This window comes from Herpailurus yagouaroundi, unplaced genomic scaffold, assembly GCF_014898765.1.
Source record: "Herpailurus yagouaroundi ecotype Mexico unplaced genomic scaffold, PumYag 67641, whole genome shotgun sequence".
Lineage (NCBI taxonomy): Eukaryota > Metazoa > Chordata > Mammalia > Carnivora > Felidae > Herpailurus > Herpailurus yagouaroundi.
The window spans coordinates 6,857,564-6,883,754 of record NW_024420442.1 but is presented as its reverse complement, the minus strand read 5'-3'; the positions used below and the strand labels follow the sequence as shown (position 1 = coordinate 6,883,754).

Genomic DNA, 26,191 nt, shown 5'->3' with positions numbered 1-26,191 from the left:
CTCAGGTCATGATCTCACGGTTCGTGAGTTCGAGCCCTGCATCGGGCTCTGTGCTGACAGCTCGGATCCCGGAGCCTGCTTCGGATTCCGTGTCTCCCTCTCTCTCTGTTCCTCCCCCACTTGCGCCCTGTCTCTCTCTCTCTCAAAAATAAAAGATTTAAAAAAATTGTAAACTTACCGTAGCTGACCTTTCACTTTTAGTTTGCCCTATCAGTCCCAAACTGACTTCAACTGAGCAACCCACTTTTCAAGAATTCACAGCTCATTTTTAACACAACTACACAAGTGATGAACTGTAGGAAAAGTACTCTATTTCTCAATGGTACAACAAGGCCTAATGTGACTAAAACATATAAAACACCCATATCAGTAAACAAATCAATTTATCAAAACTCATTATAAAAGCACCCAACTACAGCTACTTGGGATATTTGCCAGTTCTGAGAGCACTGCATGTAATACTTAAGTTACCAAACATGCTGTGAACACACTTTTTCATTTTTAGAGCTGATGTGAGGTAGCAGATGGCCAACTATCTTCCAGTGTTGTCTCACCTACCCTAAACAGCTACTTAATAGTTCTTACATCCATGACAGTTGTTGATGCTGTTGCCTTTGCCTAGAATTCTCAGCCTTGGTCATGTCATCCCCTTGCACCTAGCTTACCTCTCACCCTTTAAAATTCAACTCAAGTAGTAGCTTTATTCATAACAGCCAAAAGGTGGAAACAACCCAGATGTCCATCAACAACTGAACAGATACACTGTTGACACATACAACATGGATAAATCTCAAAAACATACTGAAACTTTGGACAAAAAGAATACATATTGTATGGGGTGCCTGGGTGGCTCAGTCGGTTAAGCGTCTGACTTCAGCTCAGGTCATCATCTTGTGGTCTGTGGGTTCGAGCCCCGCATCGGGCTCTGTGCTGACAGCTCAGATCCTGGAGCCTGCTTCGGATTCTGTGTCCCCCTCTTCTCTCTGCTCCTCCCCTGCTTGCACTCTCTCTCTCTTCCTCAAATATAAGCGTTAAGACATTTTTTTAAAGAACACATATTGTATAATTCCATTCATATCACGTTCTAGAATGACCAAATTTGATCTATGGTGGAAAGAAAATAGTTGTTGCCTCTAGAAGGGATGGAAGCAGGGGTTGATCGATAAGGAGTACAGAGGAACTTTCTGGATTGATGGTCATGTTCATCATCTTTGATAGGGAATTGGGTTACACGGCTGTTATGCATTTGTTAAAACTCAGCAAATATATACAGTATTTCATCACATATGAATTTTACACAAGAAAAAAGGGTAAACAAATATTAAAGTCCTATGATAAGCATGCTAAATATTTAAATAGTGGGCCCACGTTTGCAATTTACTTTGAAATATACTTTAAAAATGAGATGTATTGATAGATGGGTATGTGGTAAAGCAAGTATGGTAAAATACGTTCACTGTAAAGTTCAGCATTGCTTGTGCGAAAATTTGCATTTTAAACATGGGGGGGGACCTCAAGTGACAGCTTTATATATAGGAAGACTCCTCCCACAGCACAGCCACAGCTAGTGCCCTTCCTCTGGGGTCCCAGAACACCCAATAAGACCATTGAGTGTGCTTCGTTTTATTAGTTTTGCATAGGCATCCCAGCCCCCCAGAACTGTAAACAACTTCAAAAGGAAGTCTGTCTTACTGGTCTTTGCTCAGCAACTAACACAAGGCCAGGCACACAGTAGATAGGTAAGATTGGTTGACTTGAAGGGACATTTAGTGAACTTCATCACCTTGTTTCCTCGTAACCAAAAACCTTGTACTGGATTAGCTTACTTTCTTTAGCTGAATGATTACAGCTACCAGAATCATCTATATGACCTGGAACTCATCCGTGTGAATCCTTACAAGTTCCCTTTGAGGCAGGATATTGAAGACCTCTCTTCTGGATTATCCACTTCTTTCCCAGTCTTTCAACTTTAAAGACTATCAACTAGTAAGTATTTATGGGCTCAAGGCTCAATTTATACTCTTTACACAAGTCAGCTGGGTAGCACGTTTAGGACAATGTTTCTTCGCACCACTCAGTTCTACAGCCAGCTGGACCCCTTAAAGATCCTCCATTTCCTCACCATGGCACAATGAATCATGTGCCATTTTACCTTTATGCAATCATCTAGGTTGTCCTTATGTATCAAGTAGTTTCAATGCTCTTGGGACTTAATGCAGCCAGACTGCCTGGACGTGAATGCCAACTCCATCACTTACTAGCCTTATACAGCCTCATATAGCTACATAATAGCCTTGCCCAAGGTATTTTAACTTCTCGGTGCCTCATTTTCTTCCCTGCCTCCTGATTTAGAAAAAGGTGGGGGAAGGGGGAGAAGGAAAGATGGGGGACAACTTGTATCACCTACTGCCACGACATTTTAAAAAGTTACTGCATGTAAAACCACTTAAAACAGTGCCCCAGCTATTAGCTACCATTTAATATGCTTAGTTCTGAATCACCAATGACAGAAGACTGGTCTTCATAATATCCTCTACAAACCAGGCGAACCAACGTGCTAACGTTAAGAGTACAATGCAGGGGGGCCTAGGTGGCTCAGCTGGTTAAGTGTCTGACTTCAGCTGGGGTCATGATCTCGCAGTTTCGGAGTTTGAGCCCCACATCGGGCTCTGTGCTGACAGCTCGGAGCCTGGAGCCTGCTTTGTATTCTGTCTCCCTCTCTCTGCCCCTCTCGTGCTTGTGCCCTGTGTCCCTCTCTCTCGAAAATAAACTTAAAAAAAAAAAAGTTAAAAAAAGAGTACAATGCAAATCTTAACATGTTAAAGACCATAGTCTTTTTTTTTTAAGTCAATTAGTAAATTCTTTTTCAAATGTTGGCTTTCACCCACCTCTAAGCATGAGTCCCTTGTCTAAGAAAGGTTATACACACACCCACACACACTCATTCTCTAGCTCAGCACACACTGGTAATTTCCTTCCTAGCACTCCTTATAAGTTTAATTATTTTGTTTACCCCACTAGATCTAGGAGGGAGGAACCTTATCTATCTTCTTCACTGTTAAGATCTCTAACACATGCCTAGCACATAGTACTCACTCGAATGTATCCTGGATAAATAATGCAGACATTTTAAAGAGCGTTTAACCCATACCAAATAAAAATTAAAGTAACAATGGTCACAAGTTTCTATTTTAAAGTAATAACCCAATTAGGGATTTAGTCTCATTTAAAAATACATGATTTATTAAAAATATAAAATGGCAATGTTCTCTATAAATTAACCTCACCGACACATGTTAAAGTCTGTGATGATGGATATGTTTTTCTAAGCCATTTATAGCCACCCTCCTCCTTTAATTATAAAAGATAAAACATACAACATACTGTAGGTTTATTTTTATTCAAAAAGTTACTGTCTCAAGACATAAATACAAATCAGAAAACAGTACAATTAGGACAATAGAATGTGGAGGACAACAGGTTAGAGTAATATATAAAACATTTTTAGCTGGTTGAAAACAAAGCTGTAAGAACTGCTTTCACAAAGAAGTACTCCTTTCAAGAGTGAGAAACAAAATCAACTTAGGTTTAAAATCATATATACAGTCCTCTCAGCAGTTCTAGTAAATGCAGTGGTGTGAAAAACAACATAGGCAGTACTTTTTGCACATAACAATATTTGTAGATGGAAAATCTGTTTAGACAAGTCTGGTTTCATTTGTTATTAACCATGATTTAATAAAACAATTGTACTGTATCATGATCTTTTAGCTAACCTATGGTTTTTGGCTACCACAGCCCAATGCTTGTTGATTTCTGACTCTAAGAACTGGAAGCCTTTTGGTATTCACCCATCTGAAGATATTCTCGTATTGCAAGCATATTAAGGCATGGAATGATTAAAATAATATACCTCAAGAACTGAGAGACGACTGACAAAAGATAGATATACATGTAATATAAGTTAATATTTTGTTTTAAACGATGTCTAGCTGCCTAAGCCTCGCAAAATGAGTTGATGTCAAAATGGCAAGTAGCCACTTTCTGTTTTAAACTAATTTATTTGTGAAAGGACATAAAATGAAGTTTAAAGCTTAGCTTTCAAAGAATATTATGGGTTATGAATTCTATTATCCCATCTAATTTACATACAGAGGAAATGTACTGTAACCTGTTAGAAGTATCTTTAACCTGAAGACTGCTTGCAAAGACAGATAGATAAAACAATATAAAATACAAATTTAAAAATCATTTTAAAGCATGAACACTCATGCTTTTCTATTTTTAAACATTGTTAAACTTTCAATATATTTCTGAAACCTCATAATTTTAAGTTGGAATTTAAAAGTAAGAAAAAACTAAACAAACTGCGCAATTATAAAATCAGCACCAATTTATATATATATATAATTTTATTTAAAATTTAGATCCCTATTCCCACACTCTAATAAGCTGTATAATTTTTGTTTAGAATTTTTCTGCAAACATACTACAATAAGCTTCTTTTATTTGGAGACAAAATACAGTGGCACTACTGGAAGGAATATCACAACATTACATTTTTATCTTAAAGGACAAGCAAACTTTCAGGGCTGATAATGGGATAAGCATGTTTGAGACTGGTTACCTTCTGGCAGTTCACTGCATCTGGATATTTCTGAAAAGTATAGAGAAGCTCTTGGATTTTAAAAATATCTTAAAATACATTTTAGATGAAAAAATTGTAAAAGTTCTGCTTACAAGTTTACTTTTCTCCACAATTACAATATTTAAAAGAAAGCTTTGTTGATTGATGTTTTAAGCATTTAAATTTAGAATGCTAAAAACAATTCTATCCTATAATTTCAGGGCAGGGGAATAAATTCATCCTTAACTTTGTTTCTTGGATGTAAACAGAAATCCAGCAGAGGTCATCATTACTTAGTACACCCAGTAAATAAATGTGAGAGGATTCATGTCTGTACCAAATGCCTCTTTAGATTGTTATATTTTCTTTAAAAAAAGCATGAAATAATTGATTCAAAAGCCAACTAACAGCGCATAAATAAAATATTTACTTTCTAAGAAAAACTGTAGCTTATCATCAAATTGTTTACTTGTCCTTTACTTTTTTCAGGCAAACAAAACTGCCCCTCAATGCACTTGATCTTGGTAAGCGTAAGCATGTCATATTCTCCTTAGAGAAAAATCTGTACAGAATTTCACTGTATCTACCACACTTTATTTTAAAACTTCCTCTTCCACTTAGAAAATGACTTCACCACAGATTTAATTGTGTACTGGTATTAAAACATTGACACCCCAAGAACCTAATGAGAGAGAAGAAAAAAAATCTTGTTAAAATTGTCATTCATTTCTTTGTAAAACAGATCTGTATATGTTACATTAATATTTGATAATACTAAGTTTAATAATATGCTAATAAAACCACTTTGAAAAATTCCCCTCCCTTCAGATCTTGAATTCTAAAATTGAAACGACCATAAATATGTAATGAAGTAACAACATCAGGCCTACTCAAGATGCTACTTACCTCACACATATAACTAAGAGCAGGGACCATGTCTCATGTATAGGTTTATTCACACCGTTGATGCCTAGATAATGCCCTGAACACACAGGCACTCAACATTTGTTGAATGGACAAATGAATGTGCTTCTTTACATATACTTCTGGCACAGGCTCATTGGAAAGAGCTTAAGAATGTCTTGCAGACTTGGTATTTGCACTGTGAAGTGGGTATTGCTTTTAAAAAGGCATTTGAACACACGGACTAAAAATATCCAAGAAGAATACAAGTATGTAGAAAATCCAGAAAATCTAGTCCGAGTCAATGAACAGAACTACAAATTTTAATAAGTAATGTGAAATTTGGGCAAAGTAACTTACACTGATGCTTTTTTTTATACCACTCCAGTTGGGAAAATAAAGGTAAAATCTAATAATTACTTGTCACTAACTGAAAAAAGTAAAAGCATATGATGAATGGAGCCAACTCTCTCTTGTTCATCAAACAAAAACAAGACATAACTTTTTAGCTACATATACTAAAAGTTAGGCTATTCTACTAAAATTCCAGCATTTACTAGGACAATTAAGGAGTATTTTTAAATACTATAATGAGCTAAGATTGGGATTACAGGGTTCTTACTTGTAAATGAAAAATCATTTTTAAAAAAGTTACTGAACTCAGTACTTGTTCAGTACTCACTTGAAGGAAGTGAGTGTTTCCAGACCAGGAAACAAGTATCTATCTGACTGCAGCCTCCTTATAATGAATTATCAAGTAAAGTATTTGGAATTCCCAGTAACGTGAACAAAGAGGATAAAATGCACCCCACTTCTTACCTGTCATTCACCAAAACCACCACCACTGCTCACCCCTTATTCCCCCCCGACCCTCCAATAAAGTTTAGGATTCTCCTTTTTTGGCTAGAGTCAGAGTTCGGGTGGTTAGAGTATTTCCACCAAAGAAGCCTACATGATGTTTAAAGGTCCCTTCTAGCCATAATACTCTGTGACTTTGGGTAAGGAAACGTCTGATGAATTGAAGGATAAATCTTACTAGCAACTCTTAGTGTAGAGTATGGCATGAAGATGAACTCACGTTCTTTCCAGAATGCCTAACTAGAAATCATGTGAACATTTATTTTTTTGCTTTTGTACAGATTAGGTTGTAAGTAGATTCTTCTATAAGAACACAAAGTTAGCTCCATTAGACTGAACACTTCTTTTACCAATTTTATACTACAGATAATTCTAATATGAGAATCTTAACATAGAAGAATGACACCAATGACACTTATTCTCTTTTTGTGCTAACAAACATCTGTTTCTGATGTTAACATTAATAAACACTTAAGCATATCTTTAAAAAGTATAAACAGCAAGCTTTAGTGTGTCGTGGCAATAATGACCCACTAGTAGCAGAGAGCGACTACTGGCACAATGAAATAAACCAACACTACTTCCAGACATACAACTCACTAAACCGTAAGTGCAAAATCTTGTGTATATGCAACCCAAACCGAGCTGCTCAGTTTTGATGCTACCACTTCTGAATCTTGTGAATATCATGGTACAAAAGACTGTTTAGGATGTATTTAGTAATAAAGCATCTATACAGGATATTTTCGTTATTTTACTTAGAAGAAGAGAATCTTAGAACTGGGTATAAGGATCTGAGTCTCAATTTTACTATTGTTTTGATGACTCACTTATCACAGGCTTGAGTTAAAAACAGATGTAAGCTATTGTATAAAGGCAAACACAGATTTTTACATTTAAAAATTTCTAGTATTCTATTTCTTAAGTTATTGTTGAGACAATATGAGGTAAAGTTTAATGTATATTTTAAGATAAATTAGTATCAACTTAATACATATATTAACTTAAACATATATATAAATATACATACATTTATATGGTCAAAGATAACTGAACCTTGAAAGATTACTGGCCACTCAGTTATGTGACTGCTGCCATCATGTGGTAACACTATAAAACTACAGAAACAGATGCATGTGCTCATTTTCCTAATTTTAGTGGAAACAGCTCAACTACTATCCTCTTAGTTATAACATTACCTATTCAACAAGACACGAGAATGCCAAAAAAAAAATCCTATAAGTAACAAGTAATTATTAGGTTCCTATCTGGCTTCACTCAGCTTGTAGTTTCTCTATAAGTTGCCAAAAATATATACATATGGTTTACATTGCTGTTTCATTATTTCAGTAATCTCAAGTGAAGAACACCTTTTTGCAAACCTTTAGGCTCACTTTAGGTGAACACATGAAAAAATAAGAGATCTCTAACTGCCCTTATCGACTACAGTTAATCATTCCAATTTCTAAATTATGTTCTTGGTGTTTCTTCTAAATGATGTCTGATTTTAATGTTCTGGAAAGTACAACAGCAGAGACAGCATGAGATTTTTTAAATCAAAAGGAACTCTCATCAAATTACTACTCTGGCACTAGAGTTGTAAGACTAAACAAGCCGATGAACCATTTCTTCAGTGCCAAATTTGCTTGAGTGTAAAAATGAGGTCCTACCACCTTTCTCACATGGTAGCTGAGAGAATCCATCTAAATCATGCCTAGCACAGCATCAGGCACATTATGCTCTCAAATACTAGCTCTGTCCCTTTCACTTCAAAGGGATAGTCACTGTGAACTAGAATACAAACTCCTGGAGGGCAGGGAGAACATCGAACTCATTTTAGCACCAAAGTCCAGCCCAATAAATTGTTAGATTAATGCATTTCATTATAACTGCTTGAAAAGATTCTTTTAGTCCTCATCACAGTCACCACCTTCACATTTTATTTAACAAACTGAAGATACATATCCCTGGATTATCAGGGAACCGTACACTTCAAAATGCACTTGAAACTATAGACTTATAGGTAGGCCTAGCTCACTTATGCTATTGAAAGTATGGTCAGCAGAAGCATCAACAGCACTTGTGAGATGCAGAATCTCAGGCCACACTGCAGACCAACTGAAGCAGATCTATAGTTGAGTAAGATCTCCAGATGATTCATATGTGCACCAGAGACAAGAAACACTGATTTAAAGGACATCGAGGTGGCTTATCCAAAGATTCCTACACCCGCTGCTCTGTGACGGTGTGTCCTGACTCAGGTAACTGGCCTTATTAATCTAGTCTGTTGGTGTGAGTTAGTTTGTTAAAATTTTCCCAAGAACTATCTGAAGCAGATTATCAGGTGAGGAAGGGCTAGGAGAGAACAGCAGAAATTGGGGCACAGACTCAGAGGATGGTCGCCTGCGGTACTAAGGGTTAGGAGGAAGGAGCACAAATGGGTAGACGATAAAAAATGAGATGGAAGGGGACTTAACAGATTTATTCATTTGACAAAACTAAACACCTATTATGCTGGGCAGAACTCAAAATGAATAAAATCATCACTGCCTGGCGTTAGGCCTACTGAGCGAAATGTAATATCCTATTTCACTACACAGGTGTGGTAATTACCAAATTAAAAATGTACACAAAGTGGTACAAGAGCCCCCAAAAAAAGGCATTTATCTGGAGGGGTCAGCAAAAACTTCATAGGTTATGTCAGAACTATTAAAGGATGAATTCACTAGGAGAAAAAGGACAGGGGCAATTCTGGCAGAGAGAAAAGCTTATACAAAGTCATGGTGTCATGAAAGAGCATGGTGTGTATGGGAGGAACTATAAGACTTGGTATGGCTGGAGAGCAGGATACATGTAAGGAAAAAGTCAAGGTTAAGTTGGTGAGGGAGCAAGAACCCAAAAATTTTTGTTTGTCATGCTGAGGATCCAAAATTTTTTCTTAATGGCAATGGGGGGAAAAAAATCAATGAAAGGCCCTGAAGTTATGAGGGAGAGAACCAGATTTGCATTTTAGGAAGGTGACCACAAAAGAAATATAAAGGAGAAATATAAAAGGAAATATAAAGCAGTGGCAGCAAGAGGCAGTCTAAAGGCTACTTGCAATAGGCCAAGTAAAAACTGAAGTGGACTTGTACCAAGGCACTGTTGGGGACGATATGGCAGTGGGGACAAATATGAGAGGTACTTAAGACACAGTGAGAATACCTAACAATAACCAGTCTCTTTCCCCTTCTCTTTATTATCAAAGTTTATTCAAGTTCTATGTCTTACTATGCCTTCCTATTATGATTATGGTTTCTCATTCATCCTATCCCATCCATAAATGCCAAGGAAATATTTCTGAAACACAATTCTGATCATGCCATTCCCTCATTCAACATCCTTGGATGGGTAACTCAAGCCTACAGAAAGAGTCCAAATTCCTGAACATAATACTTAAGTCCCAGCTGGCCAAGGATTCAAGGGTACTTTTAAATCTGTCCCACCACTGTATCACCAACCCCCCTTCCTCCTGAAATCCCTTCTGTCTGCCTCTATTTCTCCTGTCCAACTGTTTTTATCCATTTTCAACGTGCTGTCCCAGCTCTTCAATCTCAAACTTAGGGATTGCCTGTACTTTTGATTTTGCAATCCTGGGGTACATTTAAATTGAACGTACTGATTCATCCATAATTGAAGCTGGATCAAAGAAATCGGGTTTCAGTTCTGTTCTTTCTCGTCTGTTCTTTGATGGTGGCTAAGGAAAAAAAGAAAAGGAAGAGAGTTGACAATCACTCTATCTATAAACCAGATAGCAGCTGAAAATATTGAAATTATCATTAAGTGCTCACATGACATATATAATTGCAAGTGTACGTTACAATATTTTAAATACTGTATATTAAAACTACAGGATGCATAAAAATACAAAAGCAAATCATTCACAAATAATTATTCTGAAAGATGAAAGCTAGAAAACTCACTTTTTTTGTTTTACTTTTAAAAAATGCCTCTCTCAAATCATTTTCCTTTACTATTATTTTTTATTATTTATTTAGAAGAGAGAGAGAGAGAGAGAGCAGGGGAGGGGCAGAGAGAGAGGGAGAGGGAGAAAATCCCAAGCACCCTCTGCGCTGATAGCGCAGACTCTATCTCACAAACTGTGAGATCATGACCTGAGCTGAAATCAAGAGTCAGATGCTTAACCATCAGAACCACCCAGGCGCCCCTCAAATCATTTCCCTTTAAAGACGCCACATTACACAACTCTGAAGAGAACCCATGTTAACTGATTTCTTCCTTTGAAGGAGAACACAGCATAGTATACTAAGAAATAGAATCAGAAGACCTAGTTTATTAAGTCTCAGCATTATTGTTTCTTAGTTTCGTCTCCTTGGATGGGCTAATGGCCTTAAGTTTCAATATCCTCAATCCTCCCAGCCTACCTCACAAAGCTGAATGAGGTATGTGGCAAGATGAAATAATGCAGAAGCATTTTATGTATGATAAAGCCCTAATCACATATGATATAATAAAGAATATATCCTTATATATGTATTTAATTTCCAAGTTTAAGTCTCAATACCAGGGTAGTATCAAATTACTAATGTATTGTTTTGATAATGGCAAATAAATGGAAAATGATAAGGTGATATGATGCTTAGTATAATAGTAAGCAAAATGTAGTCTTTAAATCAATATATTCTTAAATTAATCTGAAAATCTGCCATCTTAAATGAAGAGTTAACAGCCTCATCAACCTCACCCTCTCCCCAATCCCTTCTCATATACCTAAACACCTAGCAACTATTTTATTTAATCTTTCTCCAAAACTTACTTTTCATGGCAGGTATTTCCTCTAATTCCAACTTAATTTCCAAAGGATATTAAATGAAAATCATACAGAAATCATTAAGTTTCTTACCAAGTCTATATCCATGGTATCAAAATCCATTCCCTCGTTAAGATCTTCAATCCTCCCTTCTGAGGACATCATAACATCTTCAACAATTGGCTCTTCATCATCTTCCATTAGGCTTGTACCACGCCGACTAGAGAAATATAAAACAAGGTCAAGATCTGAACCAATGTTGTGACTATTAATATGCTGGCAGCAACTATGTAGCTCTCTATATTGAAGTGTAATGGAAAATGATGGAATTAAAGGTCAGGGAAAATGATTAGGCATTGATCATGTCATCAATGATGTCAAAACCCCAATGTTCACTGGTCTAAAAATGCTAAGGAGTTGTTTATTCTACATTACTTCAATACGTTTAGCTTGATAGTTCTGATATCCCATATAAAAGTTCAATGAGAATTTCCCACATGGGAACAGACAAGATACCTCAAATCCTTTGTGAAAGTAGGCAGGGTACAAATTAATAAACAAATATAAAACAGAGACCATAGAAATGACATTTTCAGAACACAGATATTTTCACTAATATACAGTAACTTTACCCATCACTCACTCGAATTCACTCAGTACTTAATGTGTACCAGGCACTCACTCATTCATTCACATAGTGCCTACTACATGTCAGGCTTCTTTTATAGCCTATGGATGCAAGCAAAACAAAAAAGGAGAAATAAGACATGGTTCCTGCCCTCAAGGAGCTCACAGTCTACTACAGGAAAACAGAAATAATTAACTGTAACAAAATGTGGCAAATATTGCAAGAGAATCATGTACCAAGGGCTATAAAAGATTACTGAAAGAAGAGATTAATTCTGCTTCAGGAAGAAATAAGTAACATTTATGCTGAAACTTGGATTCTCTGTCCTACAAAAATCAAAACTAAGACATATATAGAAAAGTAAAATAAAAACTTAAGACCAAAAATTCTGTATGTTATCACATAATCACAAGGAATAAACTCAAATGTCAAGTTCACAAATTAGCCCAGACCAGCATAGAGGAGTCAACATAATAGCAAAACTGAAGGCAAGTAGTTCCCCAGTTTGGCCAATATTTCCTTCTTTTCTCACTCATTTAAAAATTCCCACCATCACCAAAATCAATTATTCACTTACAATTTACACAACTTATGTTGAGTCTTTAAAAATAATATAAAGATAGCAAGGCATGATGTCTCATCCAGGCTACCTGGAGAAATATGTTGACAATGGTTCCTATTTTCTAAGAGTTCTGGACAGTTAAATGACAGTTTTATTGTATCTGGTAAAGGCAACTGTGAAGGAAATATGTGAATCATATTATAGAAAACCAGAAATCTATTGTGCATCTCATTTGGAGTATAAGGAAGATACATGTGATATAAACTATAAAAAAAAACAAAGAGATAATTTGGAAGTATTTCCAGTTGTAGAGCAGATGCCGTTACAGAGAAATCATTGTAAAACAAAAATATTTTAAAGTTTCAGGCAACAGACTACTTATGGCACCACAACCAAAAGACTCCTATGGTAATAAGTATTTAAATGAGATAATCACTTACAGTCAGCTGGGGAAGTTCAACAGGAATTAAAACAAACTTCAAATAAAAGAATAATGATAAATGGCACTGAGTAAAGAGCTGCTACGGAAGATCTTAGAGACTGGCAAAAAACTTTCAGGGGGAGAGATAAGGACCAAATGACTGTACGGTAGAATTCCAGAATGTCTGAACTGGTGACTGGTTGGAAGCTAGGAAATTAGCTGTTGAATCCAGCATGAAACAAGAACATATTAAGGGGAATGTGGCCACGGGAAAAGAGAACAGAGGGCAGAACCAAGTCATAGTATAGATGATGACCCTATCAGCCAAGTCAGGATCAGAATCTATACATGTGATAGAGTGTACGTAACTGTAGAGGTTCCTAAGGCCATAACTAGGTGAATTCTAATAGGTTACCAAGCATGTGATAAGTGATCACTTCTCAAGAAAAACAGGTGAAGTTCTCATCATTTAAAAACAAAATGAAACGAAACATGAATTTTAAAAAGAAGGTAACAATTACTGTCTCCCAGTATTAAAACATATACCACATTATGTTACAAATACAAAACTTTCAAACTCAAAACTTAAATAATCAGAATCATCAGATCTTCCCTTTGTACCAATCATCTAAAGACTGATTTTCTGCCATTTCTTCTGGAGCCAAAGCTAATAAAGATTCATAAAACCCTCATACAGATTCCAGTAAAAACAAAGTATTTAAAAGTTATACTACAATTTTTTTTTTTTTTGCATTGGACATTTATTCATTCAACGAACATTTGCTTAGCACGTTTTATGTGCCAAGCACCAACAGGCAATGAAAGTGGTCCCTGCCCTTAAGGAGCTCACAGTCTAGAGAAAGGGACAAATTCGTAAACAATTACAGTACAATGTGGTAAGTGCTGTAAGAAATATGAATACACAGAGTGCTATGGGAGCACAGACGACCACAGCTTCACTTAAGGTGACACCCGAGCTTATTCTTTCACAATGCTTTTACCACCTGCCAAGGAATGGGGGGTATCATACTAGTATGTAGGCAGGGGGCATATGTTTTGAAAGATCTTGCATGCCATGAGCTAAGGAGTTTGGACTTTATCCTGTAGGCAATGGGGAGCCATGGAAAGGTTTTAAGTCAAAGAGTTACATGACCAGATTCTTATTCTACAATAGTCATTTTTGATGGTAGTTGAATGATGGAGTGGTGGGGGGGAGTGAGGGGAGGAGTCTGGTGAGAGGATAAATGGGAGATTTGAGGGAAAGAAACAAGTTAGAAAGCTAATACAATGGTTCAGATGAGGGATGAGGGCCTGAACTAAGCTGGGGAATCAATTAAGATGTAACAAAACTGAATTTTTAAGCTATAATTCTGTGTACCAAAATAAACAAGGATTCCAATTTAACCTTTTCCAACAGATCAACCTAATAAGATTGGTCCTTTAGCTAACTAGTGAATATTTAACTTTGGAAGTTTTCTTCTGTTGGAAAGACCAATTTTTAGTTCCTTGATTATTTCAGCTTACTCTAGAGTTTGCTGAAATTTTTAGGTAAGGCACACATTAAAATATGTGAAAATGAATTAGTGAACTTCCTAGACTCAGACAATAAGGCACTCTCACTTACATGGCATGCTGGAGATTAGTTCGCAGTTTAACATAGCTCATTGCTGCTCTCTCCTGCTGTTGCCTTGCTTCCTCGTGTTGTCTTTGAGCTAACATCCATGTTACCTGCGTGCTTCAAGGAGAATTTTATTCTTCTTTTAACTTAACTTTTTTCTATATAATTAATAAAGTTATAGTACAGAAAATAATCAAATGTACTTACTTATAATCAAGAGGAGTTTGATGATGTTCAGTCTGCATTGGATAGACGCTCATGAAGCTATCCTCAGGTCGTAATCTTTTGGGCTCTCTCATAATCGTTGAGGTGAGTTGTGGTGTCTGCATCATAACTGGGGTGTGCAGTGTTTGTTCTCTGCTTAACCACATACTGTCACTACTACTGCTTTCTTCAGCTAAATGAGAAAATTGATGGCAATAAAGTTCAGTAACTAATTTTGACGAACGAAATGTCTCACATAACCTGTTCAGTTCAACAAATAACTGGCTGTTTTTCCCATGCTAGTGCTTGAAACAGGGGGATACACCAAGGTATGTAAAGTGCAGTCCCTGTCCTTGGAGACAAAGAAAACACACACAATGACAACATGGTGTAAGTGCTACAAGAGAGGGGAGCACAGGTGGAATGGGAGCAATGAAAAGGATCAGAGCCAACTACCCAAAAGTGACTTCTAACTATAGTAGATACTGCATCAACCGTGACATTTGCCAGGCAGGGGGAAGAACATAAACAAAAACACTGAGGCACAAAACTACAATGACTGAACCATACTAACTTGCTGACATTCAGCAGGTTTTGACCTGCAAAGACGGCAATTTCATATGGTTCAGACTAAGAGTTTGGTACTCCTAGGGCAAGTGGCAAAAGGTAAGGCTGGATAAAGAGGCAGGAACCAATTTGCAGCAAGTCTTACAAGCTGTGCTAAGGTGACAGGAATGACCACTGAAGTTTTATGGAAGAGAAGCAATGTGGTTCAGTTACGGGTCTTAATCAAAGTATGTGGTGGCAGTGTAGAAGGCAGACTGAGGAACATGAGGACTAGTGAGCACACAAGCTAGTTAGGAGGCTAGGTGGGAAGAGACACGGAGACAATGGAAGAATGATTCCTAGTTTATAGGATGCTCGCCAACTCCAAGGGGAGCACAAATCCATATACTGGACTAACAACACTAGATTTCACACCTGCAAAAGCTATTTGTTTTCAAATCTGTAGATGCTGCCATGATTAATAAAAGACAAATTCACATGCAAGTGTTACTGAATTCATAGTAATTTTTTTTAAATCACTGATTTGGGAGGTGAAATTGTAGCACTTGAGGACGGACTGAACAGGAATTTGCAGGAAAACGGTTTTATTAGAAAATTACACATGTGCATACAGAGGTGTTTTTAAGAAAAGAGTGGAAAGAAAAATGTACTAGTAGCTAATGCCCTAGTAACAAATAGATTAGATGTAAAATTTCACAATCTGCAATATAATTACATGACACCTTAAGTTCTACTGTGTCAGGCTCCAGTTCTCTCTTCAAAATTGCACTGATCTGGACAATCTATCAGTAGCCATCCTTCCAAGCTACTAATGCCCCAATTTCTATGGCTTTCTCCAAAAATCTGTTAAAGAGTATTGACTCTTTCTGTAAAAGTTGAACTATCTGGTTTGATCATCTACCCTCAAGATGTTATATAAATACCAATTCATTTGTGCTCCATGTCGTCTATAGAAAAGGAGAGATCTGATGGCTTGGCATTAAGCTGTTAACTACTATTTGTTCAGATGAGAAAAACTTGTAGTGATATGCAGGATATATCATCTTTTAATTGGATAATTTTTCTACTTAAAAAAATTATTTTAACTTCCTATAAACCACTAACCCTATTTTAACTGGTCAGGAACACTGTACAAGAGATTTCCCCACAGACCAAGACATTGGAACTGTATAACCAACCAAGTCTAGATCTAAGGGTACCAGTTGTAAGTTCATGCGTTTCTATTACTGGACAAAAGATACAACCATTAATCCACAGACAGCCAAGTACTGAACACTATATACCTGACGATGGCTGAAGAATTATGTGGCAATTAGAAAATACGGCCCCCAAATCTTTGACACTCCTCACATTAAGAGGTGGAAGATTTATGTTCCATCCCCTTGAAGCTGGGCTCTGCCTGCTTGGTCAAGAGAATATGGTGGAATACGCTTGGTCAACAGAATATGCTATGCCACTCTCTGCCCTTAAAAAACTGGCAGCTTCTACTTCCTGTGTCTCCTCAGACACTTGCTCTTAGAGCCCAGTCACATACTGTGAGAAAGCCAAACAGCCACATGGAGAGGTCACACGTAGGTGTTCTGGCAGACAAGACAGTTAAAGTCCAAGGTGATAGCTAGCACCAGATACTATCTATAAGTGACAGTGCCTCCATAGGATTTGTCACCAGTCTTTGAGTCTTCCTAGCTGAAGCATCAGACAGACACCATGTCCCTTATATGTCCTAAGTTTTGGGGTAGTTTGTTATTCAGCAATAACTGGAACAAACTTTGGCAACTCCACTAATTTGTTTAAAGGTTCCGAAGGAGAGGGAAAAAGTCCCCAGGCCCATTATGAACCAGCCCTACAGTGCTAGGAGTCCAAGAGATTCAAGCATCATAATGTATTCTTATTTCTAAGATTCCAGATGGAAATTTGTATCTATACCAAGTTCCTCATGATAAATGACCTCTTCACAGAAACTCAAAGTCAGAACCTCTCTGAATTTGTTGCTCCACACTTAAATAATCTCGTTTCTTAGGTAACATTAGCTCTGTAATACTTAGTCCATATCCCTATGCATATACAGTGTAGCATAGTGATTAAAAAGCATGGGTTCTAGGGGCGCCTGGGTGGCTCAGTCAGTTGAGCATCCAACTCTCGATTTCGGCTCAGGTCATGATCCCAGGGTCGTGGCTTGAGCCCCATGTCAGGCTCCACGCTGAGCGTGGAGTCTGCTTAGGATTTTCTCTCTTTCTTCCTGTGCCCATCCCCCCAGTTCGTGCTCTCTCTCCAAAATTAAAAAAAAATTTTTTTTAATTAAAAAAAAAAAAGCAGGGGTTCTGGAGTAAGATTGCCTGGGTACTAAATAATTGTGTGACCTCAGGTTAAGTTACTTAACCAAGCCACTCTACTAATTTTCTCATCTGAAAAATGAGGATGTACCTAAAGAGTTATGAGAACTGAATTTATGTATATTAAATGCTTAAAACGCTAAACTTACACGTAACTAGACACACTGTACTGTACAAGGTATTATTTAACAACACATAGCTCAAATTTAACACTAAGGTGAACCTAATGACAATTCTGTTGGTAAACATAAGGGATACGTATAAAGAGAATCAACTATATTCTTACTGAGTGAAAGTTGCATGCCTTCAACCACTTTCCGTTTTCCTGTAGATGGTTTTGATTTTTTACTCCGCACAGTTGACCCTCGACTGCTGATACCACTAATGACTGACATGGTGTCATCATCACCACCAGCTAGCAAAGAATTTCGGTAAGACATCAGTGGAAGCCACACATCTTCTCTTCGGAGTGACATCTGAAAGGTCATGAACTTTTCCAAGTAAACATACCTTAAAAAGAAGTAGAAACCATTAGCTTTGATACATAAAACTGCCATAGTTCCCCACCCCACCCCCCGCCAATTTTTATTTATTCCTCCTAATAATCTTAAGGCTTACATACCATATGGAACAGTCAATGATTTAATTAGACTTAAACAAAAAGTAAATTAGAATGAAACAAACATTTCCTCAAAACACACAGTAACAACTGAAGGATTTTAGTGTTTTCTTTTCCATTATGTTTCTTTCTGTTCTATCCTAACTTTACAGGTCTTCTGCTAGGAGAACCAAATAATATTTCTGGAAAGAGAACTGGATTGAAAAATCACACAAATTTGGGTTCTAGTCCCAGTTCCACCAAGCCCTAGCTGTACATGCAGGGACACATTACTTCATGATTCAATCTCAGCCTCATCGGTACAGTGACAAGGTATTTTGTCTCTATCAAGATTCTTCATTAAATGAAATAATCCAGAGCATTTCAGCTTAGTATTTGTCAAGCATCCACTATGTCACTATGTCCTCAGCACTGGGGATTGGTACAAAGATGAAAAAGCTATGGCCTCTATCTGCAGCCTGATGGAAGTCATACATTTACCCATGGATCCAAGTATCATGAGGATTCCATGGCTTATGTGTAATATAGCAATAACAATTCAACTAACATTTGTGTGACTACATTATGTGTTAGGCATTTTATTCTTGGGTTCTTTAACTTTAGTCTCATAGTCCTGTGAGGGAGATATTCTCCTTACTTGACAGATGAGGAAGCAAAGGATAAGAATGAGAAAGCAACAGAACCAGGATTCAAATCCCAGACTTTTTAAAATGTTTATTTATTTTTGAGAGAAAGAGAGACAAAGCGTGAGCAGAGGAGGGGCAGAGACAGGGAGACACAGAATCAGAAGCAGGCTCCAGGCTCTGAGCTGTCAGCACAGAGCCCGATGCGGGGCTCCAACTCACAAACCACAAGATCATGACCTGAGCCGAAGTCAGATGCTTAACCGACTGAGCCACCCAGGTGCCCCTCAAATTCCCAGACTTTTGACACTAAGAGTTCAGTGCTTTATTGTCTAAATTATGCTTCAAATACATGAACACAATTTTTGTCAACTAACTATAATGTGTAACCCAAATAATCTGCTGTCACAATAATGACTAATTCAAATCAATTCAAAATCACCAGTTTTAAACACCATTAAAGACAAAGGATAGGAGGAATCAGTTACAAAGATACTGCTTGGGGTTAGTTCGCTATTTATTAATTGTATTTCAGGTATACAGAGTAGTACAGTACTCCTCAAAGTGTAGACTATCAACTGGCCATCATTCTGAAAACTGTTACCAATCTGCAGCAAGATATGGAGCTTGGGCCAAAATATACTCACTGGTAGAAAGATTTACAGCTACATATCCACCATATAGCTTAAATGAACATTCCAGATAAGGGGCCCTCCCTGATGCTATTTCCCTTTGTCCTCTTCCCTGCCACAAAGGCTTACTACTAGCCTGAATTTGCTATTTAACGTCCCCATGCATATTTTTAATACTTTTAATAAATATTTTTCTCAAGTTTTTATTTAAATTCCAGTTAGTTAACATACAGTATAATATTAGTTTCAGGTTTAGAATTTAGGGATTCAACAACACCTGGTGCTCATCATAACAAGTACCATCATAACAAGTACCTTCCTTAATCCCCATCCCCTATAAATCCCCTTACTCACCTACCCTCTGGAAACTGTCAGTTTGTTCTCTCTAGTTAAGAGTCCGTTTCTTGGTTTGCCTTTCCCCATCATTTTTGTTTCATTTCTTAAATTCCACATGAGTGAAATCATAATATATTTTTAATATATATTTGTCTATAACTATTATAGCAGTTTTGTACTTTGACTTTTACACTCAAAATTATATTTCAAAGATCTAACCATTTTTGGAAGAGTGGTGTCAGCTAATCCTATGGTGTTAATAATTTTCCTATATATAGTGTATCAAATCAAAATGTACACCTTAAAACTGTACAATGTTGTATGTCAACTATATCTCAGTAAAGTTGAGAAAAGAGCTTTTAGAGATGACATCTGAGTAACGTATAACATGGTGATTATAGTTGATGATGGTGTATTTGGTGTATTATTATTACACTGTATAATTGGAATTTGCTAAAAGAGGAGTATTTAAGTATTCTCAAAAAAAAAAACAGGTAAATATGTGAGGTGACAGACGTGTTAATTAACTTGATCAGAGGAATCTTCTCAAAATATACAAAATCATCATACTGCACACTTTAAATATATTACAATTTGGGGGCGCTTGTGTGGCTCAGTTGCTTGAGTGTCCAACTCTTGGTTTTGGCTCAGATCATGATCTCACGATTTGGGAGTTCAAGACCCGCATCAGGCTCTGCACTGACAGCGTGGAGCCTACTTGGGATTCTCTCCCTCTCTCTCTGCCCCTAACTCATGCTCGCTCGCTCTCTTTCTCTCTCAAATAAAAGTAATTTATGGCATGAGACTACTAGAAATTTGAACAATGACTGGGTGTTTAATGAGATTAAGAAATTATGTTTACTTTGGAAAAGATCTAACCATTTTGACTGCTTATGACATCCTATTGTATAACAATCAATTGATCTCATTTTCTAATTATAGATGTTGTTTTGACCTTTCCTCTATTCAAAACCTGCACTGGTCAAATTCTTTTGTGGTTCTCCATGTACACATGTGTAAGTTTCTCTAGGGTATCTACCTATGAACAGAATTACTGGATCATGAGATAGGGAGAATATTAAAAGTTACTAGACACTGCCAAATAGCTTCACAAAGTGGTGTTGTATCAATTTACGCTATCACCAACAATGGATAAAAGTCTCCTTCTCCACATCTTTGACACTGCTTTGCACTATCAGACTTCTTAATTTTTGCTAATCTGCTAGGTGAGAAATGATTTTTCATTGTTTTATAATTTCGATTTCTCTGGTTAATAGTGCTAATGTAAATTTTAATTGAGATAAATTTATATATAATAAAGTGCAGAGAACTTAAGAATACAGTTGGATCAGTTTTGCAAATTAATGCAGTCATGTAACCTACACATCTATGAAGATAAAGAACATTCCCATGATCCTACAAATTACCTTATGTCCCTTTTCCCATTCAACACCCCCAACCCTAAAAGTAACCACTACAGTGATTTCTATAACAAGAGATTAGTTTTGTCTGCTTCAGAAAATCATGTAAAACCTACACAATCTTTCAGTGCAAAATACTGGTAGACTTTCAGAAGAGGTACTATGAGTTACTCCTATTCCTCTGCCCTTTAATACCTCAAAGAGGGGAGTGAATTTTGAGAATTTTCACTTGGGCTCTCTTAGAATATAAGTCACCATTTTAGGAGACCACACTAGAAAAGAATTCTGTCTAACTGGTCTGGTCTGCTGAGGATAGGACTAGTCGGTTAAAGCAAAAAAGATAAAAAGGAAACTTCTACTTTCCAGTGTAGTCACAGCTCAACACAGAGACTAACATGAGCCTGGATGAATTACTGATATTATTGTCTATTAGGTTAAGGTGAAGAATGCAGATAAGAATACAATACATAAAGCATTCAAGTAACAACTCTAAAGCCACAACTACACTGAAGGGCAACACAGGAATTAAAATGGAGTATTACGCATAAAATACAGTTATAATCCTTAAATTGTAGAATTTTTTGATGCATAAAGTATTTTGTGCGTTAATGTAATCCTACAACTGTGCAGAAGGGAGAAAAACCAAGTGTAACAATTCATCTTTAAGAATTTCAGAACAGGGGCGCCTGGGTGGCGCAGTCGGTTAAGCGTCCAACTTCAGCCAGGTCACGATCTCGCGGTCCGTGAGTTCGAGCCCCGCGTCGGGCTCTGGGCTGATGGCTCAGAGCCTGGAGCCTGTTTCCGATTCTGTGTCTCCCTCTCTCTCTGCCCCTCCCCCGTTCATGCTCTGTCTCTCTCTGTCCCAAAAATAAATAAACGTTGAAAAAAAAAATTTTTTTTTAAATAAAAAAAAAAATAAAAAATAAATAATAAAAAAAAAGAATTTCAGAACAGAGATGCGTGGGTGGCTCTCTTGGTTCTGACTCTTGGTTTTGGCTCAGGTCATGATCCCAGGGTTGTGGGACAGAGCCCCCCATTGGGCTCCACGCCAGGCTTAAGATTCTCTCTCTCCCTCTCTCTGCCCCACTTTCCCATTCGCACACACTCTCTCCAAAACAAAACAAAACACACAAAAATTTCAACACAAACATAAATAGAATATTTTCAGCAAATACATACACCGTTCTTTTGTCTTGTCGGAGTAGTTTAGAAGAAAATTCGCTCAAGATATCAAGAAATGCCAAATTTAAAGGTGGATGGCTCTCTCCTTGTGGGTTAGGCTCTTTAAAAGCAAATTCTATGCCATCTCTGCAACAACAAAAAAAAAACAAAACATTTAAGGGTCACAATACGAAATTTAGTAACACAGAAAGGAAATGTCTCTCTATATATAGTTTTGTTCCACTATTAAGATGTTTCCTCTGCCATGCATTTAATCTGAGGAATAAAGAGAATAAGGAGCCTATAGTGTGAGAATGAGCAAGTACATGTACATTTTATGTCACTGTTATTTTAAAACTAAAACACACAGAGGAATACACACACACCAGCTAGCATTACTTTGAATGTGGTTTGGTATATCTACATTCTTGGATCTCTTCTCCAAAGAAAACAGCCCAAATTCTCTCATGTAATGATCAATATATATTCTGTATTTTTCAAGACATAAGGAGACCTACTATGACGCTTAGAACTAATTTAAATATTATTAAAAAAAATACTTCTAACATTGCATTTAAGAGTCAATTTCAAAATTTAATTTCACTTAGGGCCCATTTTAAATATATTTATTTAGTGACAAATACCTCTAATCAAGACAACAACCCAATGTTATATTCTTATAGTCTATCAAAAATGTAACTGTGTAAAAAATAATCCGATGAAATTGGGGAGGAAGGAATGGAAGGCTACTACAAGAAGAAAATAATATATTACTTTCTCAAAATAATCACTACATGTGTGGTCCTTAAATAATACCTAAAATTATCATCCAATATATTACGGAAAGGCATAAAAAGGAATTTGAGATGTTCAGAACAAAGTAAAAGGAGAGAGGGAGTTAAAACTGGGGTATGGGACTAACTTAAAGAAGAAAAATACCTGTAGGGAGATATTTAACACATTTATAACTAAGTAAGCAAGGAGTAAAAGAGACACAAATGAAACAAAGAGCTTTCATGAAAGAGAGTCCAAGCCTCTTGATATTCCCCAAGGCCAGGCTCTTCATCCAGAATTAAGAAGTAAAGCGTATTACTATCCACTTGCTGGTTATGTTAAAACTCTAAAATATACTCCTATTTAAAAGCATGATTGAATGCTAAAATATATGACTAAAATAAAGTCAGATAATTTTCAATTTTGATAAGGGCAAAGAATAAATGCAGGCAGAAAGAAGGCTGTGGCTCAAAACAAGGGAAAAGAGCACTACAAAATAGAAAACAGAACCACAGAAAGAGAAAAATTGAATCAAATCTCAAAAATTTCTCTACCTAGCAGTGAGATTATAATAAAAGCTATTAAAAGAGATTTTATAATACCTGATGAATATGTGTTGCTTTTCTTCACATAATTTATAAGGATTTTTGTATTGTTTTAATTAAAGCAAAGACTTTCTATAAAAGAAGTTTTAGTCCCAATACATGTGTTAATGGAGATAGCATTATTACTGGTTCTCAAGAAAGGAGATATGCCACAGATTTGAAAAAAAAATTATAAAGCATCAATTGAATTTGGTTATTCTAAACAAAAGAAGTAAATACAAAAAAATTTCATGATTAAAAAACAGGAGAGCTGAATAAAATATTTGGAGATTACTTGTGTAGCATAGCAATGGCCTCCCTTGTTTTCAACTGATCGAGTCCAAAAGTTAAAGCAAAACGTCGAGCAAGTTCTTTTATGCCGCTAAATGTTGAGGATGATCTATCAAAATTATAGCCGTTTTCCTGTATCATTTCATTAAAAAGCTGTTTGGGAAGAAAGAAAGCATGTTAGAGTTTTGTAATAAGTATAGATTACTAACATCTTTTAAGATCTCATATTCTTTAGATGATCCATAAATGAGGCATTGTATTTTATTCTAAAACATGGATTTTTAAGACCATGATAGAAATGACCAAAATTACAGTACTTCATACATTCAGACTAGAGGGAGTTACTGACATTAAGAACTCTTTAGGTTAATTATGGTATAATTCTATTCTGCTGGAATTAACTGGATATTAAAACAGCATATAAAAATAGAAAGAAAAAGGAAACCCACTCCATTATTAGGCAACTATGTGTTACTTCCCATTAAATGATGAATCTTCACATCAAGAACTTCCATCATAAGTAAGCACAACAAAATATAATTTTCAACTACCAAATGGCCAAGGTTTTCAACAAATAATGGCTACTACTGATAAGACTATCATGCAACAAGCACTGTGACTTGCTAGAATCATAATTGAAAGACAACCTTTCTATAGAGCAATCTGTATTGAAAACTGTAAAAGTCTGATGTCCTTTATCTAAACAATTCTAATTACTGGACTTTACTCAAAGGAATAATAGTATCTGTGCACGATACATAGGTACAAAAATGTTTTGGTGTTATTTATAATGGCAAGGATAGTAAAAGACCTCAACGCTAAATAAGGAGAGATATTGATTAAATTATGGTCCTTGTATAAAATGGAATACTATACAGTCATTTAAAGTGCTCAAAAGGGGCGCCTGGGTGGCACAGTCGGTTAAGCGTCCGACTTCAGCCAGGTCACGATCTCGCGGTCCGTGAGTTCGAGCCCCGCGTCGGGCTCTGGGCTGATGGCTCAGAGCCTGGAGCCTGTTTCCGATTCTGTGTCTCCCTCTCTCTCTGCCCCTCCCCCGTTCATGCTCTGTCTCTCTCTCTGTCCCAAAAATAAATAAACGTTGAAAATAAATAAATAAATAAACAAATAAATAAATAAATAAATAAATAAAATGCTCAAAAAAGGGGCGCCTGGGTGCCTCAGTCGGTTGAGTGTCAGACTTTGGCTCAGGTCGTGATTGTGCGGTTTGTGAGTTCAAGCCCCACATCAGGCTCACTGCTGTCAGCACAGAGCCTGCTTCAGATCCTCTGTCCTTCTCTGTCCTCCCCCACTTGCACTCTCTCAAAAATAAAACATTACAGGAAAGTAATGGCATGAAAGTGTTATTGCTTTATTAACATGAAAAATTCAGGCTTACAAAATAGAATGCATAATATGGCTTAATTTTTTATAAAACTTAAGGTTTCATATAGGCATAAAAGACTAAGAAGGCTATTAAAAACTAAAAATGTATTTGTTAGGTGAAAAACAAGGATATTGTATTTTTTCTAGTTCCTATATTTTCTAAACTTTTTACAGGGAGAAGCTATTGGTTTATAAGAGAAGAAAAGTTACTTAAATGTCAACCTTAAATCCTTTTAAATTCCATTAACGTTTTTTCAATATTTATTTTTGAGAAACAGAGGAAGAGAGAGAGCACACACGTGAGCAGGAGATTGGGGGGAGGTGGGGTGGAAGGAAACTATCCCAACAGGCTCCACACTGTCAGCACAGACATGACGTAGGGCTCAAACTCACAAACTGTGAGATCATGACCCGAGCCAAAACAAGAGTCGGACGCTTAACCAAATGAGCCACCCAGGGACCCCTCTATTGACTTTAATAAAGAATATCCAGGGGCGCCTGGGTGGCTCAGTCGGTTGAGCGCCCAACTTCGGCTCAGGTCATGATCTCATGGTTCGTGAGTTTGAGCCCCACGTCGGACTCTGTGCTGACAGCTCGGAGCCTGGAGCCTGCTTCGGATTCCGTGTCTCCCTCTCTCTCTGCCCTTCCCCCACTCATGCTCTCTGCCAAAAATAAATAAACATTAAAATAAAAAAATTTTTTTAAATAAAAGAATATCCAGGGGCACCTGGGCGGCTCAACTGGTTAAGCATCTGAATTCAGCTCAGGTCATGATCGTATACTTTGCAGGTTCGAGCCCCACGTTGGGCTTTGTGCTGACAGCTCAGAGCCTGACG

At 36.9% G+C, this 26,191-nt stretch overlaps 1 protein-coding gene across 1 annotated transcript in view; it reads right to left on the bottom strand.

Moving 5' to 3' along the window:
* Positions 1–3,381: 3,381 nt before the first annotated feature.
* Positions 3,382–26,191, bottom strand: part of STAG2 (STAG2 cohesin complex component) — an 87,379-nt gene continuing 64,569 nt past the window's right edge. The window contains exons 26-33 of the mRNA XM_040467983.1: positions 23,977–24,125; positions 22,342–22,470; positions 17,818–18,041; positions 14,635–14,824; positions 14,434–14,544; positions 11,292–11,418; positions 10,047–10,124; positions 3,382–5,309 (exon numbers count right to left, since the gene is read on the bottom strand). Of these exons, the coding sequence (XP_040323917.1) occupies positions 5,286–5,309; positions 10,047–10,124; positions 11,292–11,418; positions 14,434–14,544; positions 14,635–14,824; positions 17,818–18,041; positions 22,342–22,470; positions 23,977–24,125 (1,032 nt within the window). The 3' untranslated portion in view covers positions 3,382–5,285. The remainder of the gene's footprint in view (positions 5,310–10,046; positions 10,125–11,291; positions 11,419–14,433; positions 14,545–14,634; positions 14,825–17,817; positions 18,042–22,341; positions 22,471–23,976; positions 24,126–26,191) is intronic.